The sequence below is a fragment of the Gekko japonicus genome, unplaced genomic scaffold (genome assembly GCF_001447785.1).
Source record: "Gekko japonicus isolate JY-2015 unplaced genomic scaffold, Gekko_japonicus_V1.1 scaffold669, whole genome shotgun sequence".
NCBI lineage: Eukaryota > Metazoa > Chordata > Lepidosauria > Squamata > Gekkonidae > Gekko > Gekko japonicus.
The window spans coordinates 493,339-503,704 of NW_015167073.1; the positions used below are offsets into that span (position 1 = coordinate 493,339).

The 10,366-nt window shown below is 46.3% G+C and overlaps 1 protein-coding gene across 1 annotated transcript; it reads right to left on the reverse strand.

Moving 5' to 3' along the window:
- Positions 1-7,255: 7,255 nt before the first annotated feature.
- LOC107111729 (olfactory receptor 2J3-like) lies at positions 7,256-8,200 on the reverse strand. The gene has a single exon (XM_015412743.1). The coding sequence runs from the start codon at positions 8,198-8,200 to the stop codon at positions 7,256-7,258; it is 945 nt and encodes a 314-aa protein (XP_015268229.1).
- Positions 8,201-10,366: the final 2,166 nt, after the last annotated feature.

A 10,366-nucleotide genomic window follows, 5' to 3' on the forward strand; every position in this document is an offset into this window, starting at 1 on the left:
TTAGCGGGGCTGCCTACCCGCACTAGAATCCCATCCTCGTCGCCAATTGTTAAGTCGTGCACTTAACAAAGAGTCGGAGAGTGATTCAGCAAGAATGCGGTTTATTCTTCAGTTCAGTTACTTCTCCGGTACGGTACAACAATCGCCAGCCAGAACCCATTCGAATAAATACACTGGCTTGTCGATATTTAAACACTCCCGGCTATTGTAGCCACACCCACTGTACAATAAGGCAACCTATGAGGTTGAAGCAATAAGGACCAATCAGAAGCGCTCCCGCTTTGCAATGTGATTGGTTAACATATTCTGGGCTAGGGCTCCTATTGGTTACATTAGGATCCTAGCCCAGGGCGAAGCTTAACATGGCATCTCAATGGCACAGTTCACATAGCAGTTCTATACACACTTCAATACATAACACAGGCGTTTTTTCCATCTGCGTCAGATTAAACAATTGGTTCCCTTTCTGTCTCACCCTGACTTAGCCACATTGATCCGTGCAATTGTCACCAGGGCTATTTTTGGGCAGGAACGCACAGGAACAGAGTTCCGGCTGGCTCCCAAGTTGGCCACGCCCAGCAGGAACTCATTAGCATAACAGGCCACACCCAACATCAGAAACTCATTCGGATTGGCTACATTAGGGGTGTGTGGCCTAACATGCAAAGGAGTTCCTGCTACAAAAAAGGCCCTGGGTTTTGACAACAAAAAAGGTAAACAGAATAACAAGCAAAAGGTGGGTGTGGCTGGATAACCAGACTTCTGGTAACATGGGGGTGCGGCCTAATGTGCTAATGAGCTGTGCTGTCAGGGGTGTGGCCTAATATGCTAATGAGCTTCTGCTGTTGGGTGTGGCCTATTATGCTAATGAGTTCCTGCTGGGCTTCTTCTACAAAAAGAGCCCTGGACTATTGTAGGAGTTGTTTTAATAGTTTTAAATTGTGAATATTATTATCCACTCTGAACCCTGTGGTACAGGGGAGGGCCAGCCACATGGGCTACAAATCTTATATATATATAAATTTCCCATGTGGTCAAATAATACAAGCCCTGACCTGGATGGCCCAGGCTAGCCTCACCTCCTCAGATCTCAGAAGCTAAGCAGGGTCGGCCCTGGTTAACATTGGGATGGGAGACCAGCCAGAAAATCCAGGGTTGCTACATAGAGGACGGTGTGACGGCAAACCACCTCTGAGCATCTCTTGCCTTGAAAGCGCCAAGTGATCACTGCAAGCCGGCTGCAAATTGACAGCACTTTCCACCACCCAAGTAATGCAAAGCAAGGAGATCTTTGGCCATATTGAATCTGAGGGCATTCCCTCGCCCCTGGGTAAGGCACTACATACAACCAACCCCAAACTCACTTTCAGAAGGCCCAATACCGTTGATTCCAGCAGGTGCCACTTTTCCAGAAACAAAATGGTCGACGGCATATGCAGAGTGCTGTCACTTTGCCATTAATTGTGCACTCGTAGACGTATTTAATTAGAAGCGGGTCCTTCTGTATTCAATGAGATTCACCCTTTCATAGTTATCTTGAAATGATGAGATTCACCCTCAAGCAAGAATTTATTGGTGGGGTGACTGAAGAGGGCTGACTTTTTTGGTGGCAAGAAGGGTGACATGAGAGGGGAACTCCGGGCTTTTTCTCTTATGTAGGTACTCTGTTCAGCACCGGAGCCGTTCCCCTCTACTCTGCCAAAACCCAGTCAAAGTTGGAATGCTCTCCCTTCGATTTTGGCCAGTTGAATAGAATTGGGGACAGTTTCCAATCTGTTGGGGACACAGAACGATTTCTTTCACTCATATTTCTGTGCTCAGTTTGAAATCCGCTTGTCAGTCTCTTGGCTCGTGGTAGCAACAGCTCCACCCACCACGGTGAGCTTCTTCCTCCAGCTTGCTTCAGAGGGATGCCTCCCTGCTGAATGAAGCACTATGACAGTCTTTTTTTTTACTTCAATCCTGTTATATCTCATTCTGCTAACAATGAATTAAGGAAATAGATGAATAAATATGAATCGTGGATGACTTAACATTACATAAGACTCCAAATATTTCTCAAACACATCGTAGTCATCTCTTTTAAAAAGGGGGGGGGGGAACAAAAACCTGGCACATCTGTGACCTGGGGCTTACAGTATTCTAATCTTGCATCCAAAATAGCTGGGATTATTAGAAAACATTGGGACATGGTCTCAGATTTGCCAGGATGTGCAGATATTCCCAAGATTGGGTTTAGACGAAGAAAGAATATAAAAAACATATTATTGCATGCAGACATTTTGGGGGAAAACCTCTTTAGTTCCTCACAGGATCATAGGGCATAAAAAGTGTGGTAAATGCTCTATCTGTAAATACACCATGGAGATAATAGAGTTTGTTAGTCCTATTAATGGTTATAGGATTAAATGTCATCATTATTCTACGTGCCCGAGTAAGAATATTGTGTATGTAATCCTCTGTCCCTGCAAAAAATTATATGTTGGGATCTGTACTAGAGCCTTTAAAACTCGTGTCCTAGAGCACCGCTCCAGACGCTAATGATGTTAGGGAAGCACCTTTGACACAACACTGGCAGGAACAAAAACACAACATAGAAGATATAAAATGCTGTGTAATCTACAGACATCAAAACAATACCTTTAGGGGGGGGGAATGCCATACGGGGGGGACACGGTCAAAGTGCGGCTTTTAAAAGCCGCACCAAAAGAGACACGTGGGCCGTGGCGGCGGGATCACATAGATCCCCTGAGCCGCCACGCACTTCCTCCCCAGCACGATCAGATGCCGGGGGGAAGCCACTGACAGGGAAGCAAGGCAGCCGAACTGCGCATGTGTGAGCATGCGCAGTTCGGCCGGGAGCTGGAATTGCTGAGAACGAAGAGCTTGTCGGCGATCCCACAGCCGCACTTGATGCGGCATCTTAGGTAAATCCTCCTCTAGGGGTGGTTCTTTTTTACAGCGCATTATTGGCCTGAAGGGACGGATCAGGGACGGGTGCAAGCCGATTCCCAGATGTTGCGGTGTGCTCACGCCCGTTTGCTGCACCCCCGATCCGTCCCTCTCCTGGGCCAAAATCTCCCGTGTTACCGGGGCCAGAGTTTATCTTTAAATTAGGAGCATGTGAACCTTTGGGTCTCAGTGCATATGTAGATTTTACTGCTTTCCTTCAACTGACACCACTGTTAAGCTGATTAGGCAATTTGCACCTGGAAGGCATGAATGGGCTTTACATATTAGGAGATACTTGGCGGCTCTCAAGAGCCGTCTTTACATTAATTTAGATGGAAGAACACCTATAGAATCAGGTTACACGTCTCCATCATGAACAAAGGAAAATAAAGCATTTTTAGTAAGATATTTAATCTTTATTAGCAAGTCAAATTTTAGTGGCAAGGCAATCTTGATGTTGATATGTATTGTATACAATTTCACTTTAGAGACATCGCTGTACAATAAGACAGTTTGGAGGCATTACTGGCTGAGAAGTTCCTGTGACTGTGCCTCTTCGGGAGTCCCCGTCTGCAGTCCTGATGAAGGCATCGAAAACTCATTGAACAATCTGGAGGATGAGTTGACCGCAGCCTATTTCGACTGCAGCCTATTTCTTGTTGTATGTCTCAAGTCTTAAGGACTGGATCTACTTGCTGATTGCAACATACTTTATACTGTTTATCTTTATGTACTTGCTTTATGGACATTTGAAGTTCATGTTCTTCAGTCCATTGAAATTGTGAACTTAGAATCTGTGAAGTTTTCCTTTTGGGAGTGTCCACTAGTAAATGTGAGATATTGCTTTAAAGCTCCAGCCTATTTACTGCAGTTCATGTATTTCATGTATTGAATACTGGTGTATGTTTGAGAAATATTTGGAGTCTTGTGTGATGCTAAGTCATACATGATGTCTCATTCTGCTGCATCCGTAGCTCATCCGTGTGGCATACTGGAGTTGAGTGCAGCGTCCCCTCTAAGCTGTGGAGTCTCATGATCAAAAATTCTACTCCATTAGCCAAAAGAGCTACTAGTGTAAGAGTTGTGAGGGAGCCTACATTTTTAAAATGTAGATGATTTTTTAAAAATGTGTTTTAAAATGTATGTGAATTTTTAAAAAGATTTTAAAAAATAAAATAAAAATAAAAAGTAGGTGAAAAAGTCAGCATCCTGAAAACACAAAGGAGAAACAGAATACTCTAGAGAGTCAGTATGTGTAGCTGTTAGAGTACTAGTTTAGGACTGAGAGACCTGGTTACAAGGCTCTTTTTGTAGCAGGAACTCCTTTGCATATTAGGCCACACCTCCCTAATGTAGCCAATCCCCCAAGAGCTTACAGAGCTCTTCTTACAGGAGCTACTGTATGCTCTTGGAGGATTGGCTACATTAGGGGTGTGTCGCTCATAGGCGTAATCTTCGTGGGGGCGGCGGGGCTTCAGCCCCCGCCGAAATTTTCAGGAAGGTTCTCAGCCTCCCCTGGGAGCCACCCTTGCTCCTAGCACAGCAATGCCTCTGGCCCAGCCCCAGCCCCACCCCCGGGGAAATTGGAAAGTCTACACCCTTGGAATATGCAAATGAGTACCTGCTACAAAAAGAGCCCTGAAAATCCCTATTTAGCCATGAACAGTGTTGGAAAAATAGAAACCAGTTATTTTTCCTATTACCCTAAACAGAGTATCGTCTGGTTTTGCATATTCTTTCTGACATATTTAGGCCCCGGTCACACGACAAAGTTGCCGCGGGAGAGGCACGGATGGTGGGCGGATTATCCGGATGCGATCACACCCCAACATCTGGGAAGTGGAGCGCACCTGTGGCTTACCGCCGAAAATGCGTGTTAAAAAAGTAGTACCTCCAAAGTACTAGTAAACGTTTGCCACAGGCTGCCTCCAGACTCCCGTAGTGTGCTCGCGCCGGCGCACGGCATTCCCCTCCGGTCCCTCGTTTACCCACCGGTGCCGAGGGAAGGACCCGTGGTGTGCCGCCGGCATGTCTGATCATGTAATCGTGGATCAAATTGCGCCGGGGCAATTAGCCATGCCTCCCCCCCGCGATATCCAGTCCGTATGACACAATTTTAACAGATACCCTCTGGCTGCATCCCTATGAACACATAGTATGTTCTTCCCTTATATTCCCTGGAAACCTTTGACACATGGATTTTAGCACAACAAAGAACTGTATGCACTAATCTATTTTTACTCTTTTTAGTCGTTTCAATGGACGTTTCCAGGGCACCTCAGTTTCACTGCCCCTATCTGTAGCTTCACTTACATGACCTATTAGTTCCACATCAAATGGTGATTACAGTAAACTTTCCACAATATCAGAGACACACATAAGAAATTATGGTCTGGTTTTCCTTAGACCTGTACAGACAATCAGGTAAATTCATAATTTGTTCTTATAAACTGGATTTCTGTGTTTATTTGAATTTCTCTCCTCCCCCTTCCCTGTTTAGGAATCATGTTCACTTTCACAGAATTCCCAACGCTCCCCACCCCCTGACCCCCAATCTTGCCCATCTCCCCTCCTCCCAACCGTCATCCCCACCATCACCACTAGCTGACAGGAGGCCATGGAGGATCGCCAGGATGCTTGACCACCAGCTTGTGAGCCTGGCTCTGCTACCTGCCCCCCCCCCTCACAAGCTGGCGGCAATACGGCCCAACACTCCTCTGTGGCCTCCCACCACAAGCACCATCAGCTAGTGGTGAAGACAGAGGCCAGGACCTCCATCCTCATCACTAGCCACCGGTACTGGCGGTGGGAGGCCATGGAGGAGCACTGGGCCACGTTGCCAGCCCAAGGCCATGGAGACAAGGGGGCGACTGACCTACTATTCTCCTGCTGTTCCTGCCAAACACCTCAGACCAACCGTCCTGCACAGAAGGTAAAATCTCTGCACAGATGGTGGGAAATCTGCATGCTAACACACCCTAGCACAGCTTAGGGGGAACTCTGCTACCATTCATGCTCACCATTCATGCATATTGTGTATGTCCCTAATAATATGGAACAGTGTTTTTTTTTGGGGGGGGGTATTATTCTTCCTATGGACCAGCATGAGTTCCCACCATCTTCCTCTCCAGATAATTATCTCAGTGATGAGACATGATAATATTCTTTCATCATAAGCTGTGAAGCAAAAGTGCCTATGAAGGGTTAAGTTATGTAACAGTAGGCTAGCCTTCTTATTTATTTATTTATTTATTATGAACCTTACTATGAACCCACGGACCCTTAGTAAAAAGCTCTGTTCTGGAGCTAATAAAATTAACTACCTTTTTTTTGTATTTTTTTTTTCATATGTGCATGTGTGTGTGCACTTGGAAATCATATCAACCTCTGGTGACTGACCACTACTCAGGGCCTGGAGGCTGTTCAGAGAGGTAGCTGAATAAAGCCTGCCCCCACCTCCCACCTCTGGTATTCCAAAGAGGTCTCCCATCCAAGTACTTGCCAGACTCGACCCTGCTTAGTTTCCGAGATGTGATGCGATTGGGATTGCCTCGGCTATCCAGGTCAGGGTGAACTGTACCATTTTGAACTGTACTTTGACATTTAAAAGGAAATATCCCTCTGAATAGAGAACTCCCAGGTGTAGGCAAGACTTCTTACTTCTGTACTGATTTTTACTTAAAAATTGGTGAACGTTTAATATACATCTGTTTCCCCCAGTGGTCCATTTAGTCCAACATCTTGTTTCACACAGTGGACAACCAGTTCCTTTGGTGGTCCAACAACAGGGCATAGAGACCAAGCCCTTCCTCTGATGTTACCTCCTGGCCCTGGGATTCAGAGGTTTATTGCCTCTCATGGTGGAGGTAGACCACTCAATCATCTCAGCATTCAGCCATTTCCTTCCTAACATATTCTGCTTTAGGAAGGAACTCCTGCTCAGCTTCATTCAAGTCACTTATTCAGCTTCAGCTATTCTCAAGGCCTCCTTGAACATTTCATGCTCTACCATCCCATCCCATCCAACAGCCAGGCAGGACAGCAGATGTATTGGGTCCATCCTTCCCACCCCTCATCCAAAGGGTAACCAAGTATAGGGTTACACATATTAATGAGAACTCATCACTGTGGTAACTGAAGTGGATTAGGCTCATAGAGAAAGGCCACTGATTCAACATGTACACTGATTCAACATCTACAGTGAGAAGTGCTTTAATGTTCATTTTAAACCCCCAACGCCAAAGCACCTCATTCATAGCATCCACACTTCCCCCCTTTTGTACCCTCGGACTAAGGTCAACACTTATCCTTTCCTCTCAAATCCCCATGTTCGTACCACCTTGGCCATTGCCTCATGGACATCCTTGTTTCTCAGAGTGTATATGATGGGGTTCAGAAGCGGGGTGACCACAACGTAAAACACAGCGACCTCCTTGCCATTGTCAGCAGAGGCTCCTGACTGTGGTAAGATATAGACAAAACTGGCAATGCTATAAAACATGACGACCACAGTTAAATGGGAGCCACATGTAGATAAGGCCTTACGCAGTCCAGTAGCTGAGCGCATTCGGAACAAAGACACCAGAATGAGTCCATAGGAAGTCAAGATGATTGAAACAGGACATAAGAGGACCAATGCTGCAGAGACAAAAATGATGATTTCTGTGATAAAGGTGTCATTGCATGCGAGCCTCAGCACCATTGGTACCTCACAGATGAAATGTTGGACGCAGCAGGGGCCACAGAAGGGGTGGCTAAAGGTGACGCTCACACATATGGCAGCAATGAGAAAGCCAGCTACCCAGCAGGCTGAGGCAAGCTGGAACTGGCACTGTCTTCCCATGGCAGTGGCATAGGTCAGGGGATGGCAGATGGCCAAATAACGGTCGTAGGCCATGATGCCCAGCAGAAGGGATTCAGTGCTCGCTAGGGCCAAAGCCGTGTACATCTGTAATGCACAACGGGTTGAGGACAATTCCGCACGACCCGCTAGAAGGTGAGCGAGTATCTGGGGAACGGTAGTGTTGATATAAAAGATCTCCACACTGGAGAGGTGTGTCAGAAAGAAGTACATGGGTGTGTGGAGGTGGTTGTTGTTCTGTACCAACACAATGATCCCTGTATTCCCCACAAGGGTAAGTATATAGATGAGGAGAATGACCACAAAGAGTAGAATCTGCGTCTCACGGTCATTGGAGAGGCCCACCAAGACAAACTCTGTGCTAGTGTTGTACGTCTGAGGACTCATCCCGGGCTTCTTCCTGCAGAAAATGGAAACATTGATAGACTGAGGCATATGATGACCTCCAGGTCTCATGTGGCCATAAATCAGACCAGTTATTTAAACATCATGATCTCAATCTAAACAGCACTACATCTCTTTACTTCCTCCTCCAAGGTTCCTTTACCTGAATGATGGAGCTCTAAGCTCTAAGTTATACAACAGGATGTTAAAATGTGGAACTAATTGGTAAAATTGCATTGTATATTTGGGTTAAAGAGTGACACCCAAATCAATAACATAGGGAGACTGGAACTTGTTTGTGATCTTTTGGAATGATGAAAAGTGTTGGAGAAAAAGGAGGAAAACTCCTTTCCCTTTAGAATTCTGTTCAAAAAGCCCATTGTTCCTGTCCATGTGTATAGAAATATTGATTTCTAAAAGGTCTCATGCCTTCCCCTGGAATGTCTTGCTGAATACCCTGCTATGTTGCATTTCCTATTGAAGCCAAATGGCCTCAATAGCCCTGCCATATAACCCTACATTCTTCACACTTCCATGCTGGCAGAGACCAGATGGCCCTAGCAAACAGGCAAAGACACACGTACGCTATGGTGTTTGGGGTTTGGGGGACCACATGACTGCAGGTGTGGCCTTCAGAGTCCTGACCATTCAGATGTTGTACCCATGGCAACCCAACAATTGGACACTCCCATGTCTACTCCAATTGGCCCCTGGCCAGGGCTAATTTGGGACTGGGATTGCACTATATCTGGTCATTCCCAATAAGAGGAACTCTCTTCTTCTCCTGCTGTGCTCTCTGCTGCTTTGTGTTCTGTGCCTCTGAGATGCCGCCCTGCCATGTGGTCTGTTAGAGGACAAAGAATCCCCTTGTGCCTTAGAGCACATGAGGCAAGGAGGGTGTTCCTCCTCAAACCCCCTTGGGGGTACCTGGACTATAACACTGGATAATCTTAGACTATAGATCATCTCTGGTAACTACGTATATCTCTTTAATGTTTAGTGAGGGCCAAGGGCCATAAGTTTCCAGTTTTCAGTAATCCTTGTAGTCTAATTACTAAATTCTGTGCTGAATAAATTTATCCTGGTTTATAACTTGTCTGTCTGTATTGTAACTGGACTTCAAGGCTAAACTCCTGTGCCTTCTGCTCACCAAATTGCGCTACCTTGGTAAGATTAACTGCACAGCTCTAGATTGAGTTGCTAATGTATTAAATCCCAGATGTCAACTGAGATTCTGGAATCTCTAATCTCAGGCTGATGAGGGATTAAGTTTAGAGATTCCTGGTGGCAAATGTTCTGAAATCCAGAGAGGGCAGTCTACCTCTCTGGGTGTTATTGGTAAGGCATTGTAAAGTATAGGGTTCCCTCTCATTCCTGGACAGGCGTGGGGGGCAGATCCTATACATGGTGGCTTTTAGCGTCGGGATCTATGGACTGGGATCCAGTTGCAATAATTGTGGGTATATTTGCCCTATGCGTACAGAGTTGGCATCAGACTGTGAGAAAGTTTTGTTACTTTTAAAAGTGTTAGCTAGGAATTTTGTACCAGAGGGAGGTGGAGCATGGAAGAAGCGCAGATGACTGGCTGTTTACTGGCTCTAGAGACACCCCTGGTGCACAGGAAAATGAGAATTGGGGTCTGCCTCAACGCCACTCTCAATTCCGCACATGGGAACAGCCTGGAGATTGGTAAACAAAGGGTCATGACATCACCAGTGCTGAAGGCATTCACGGAGGTCGGAGGGAGCTCTCCACAGAAAAGCCTAGACAGCGTGGTGCTGAACCTTCTGTCCACAACGTTTGCCTGTCATCTGATGAGATTTCTGCCTTGGGGAGAAGCCTTTACTCCAGAGGAGGCAGCTGTGGTTGCGCTGAGCATTGGGAATGGAGCAGTGAGGGATCTACTCTCCCACGTGCAGAGAAGCCTTTCACCAGCTGCAGCCAGCGCACTCTACCTGTCTGAGGAGAAAAGGAGCATCCTGCTTCGCTGTGTGGATGGGTACTAATCTCCACACCATAGAGGTGCAGCTGTCCTGTGTGGCCAGAAAGAGGATAGGAGAATTGGAAGATCCACTCCCCCAAGTGCAGAGAAGCCTTTCCCTAAAGCCACAAGCCAGCGCACTCTACCTGTCAGAGGAGAAGAGGAACTCTACTCCTGCTCGCCTGTCA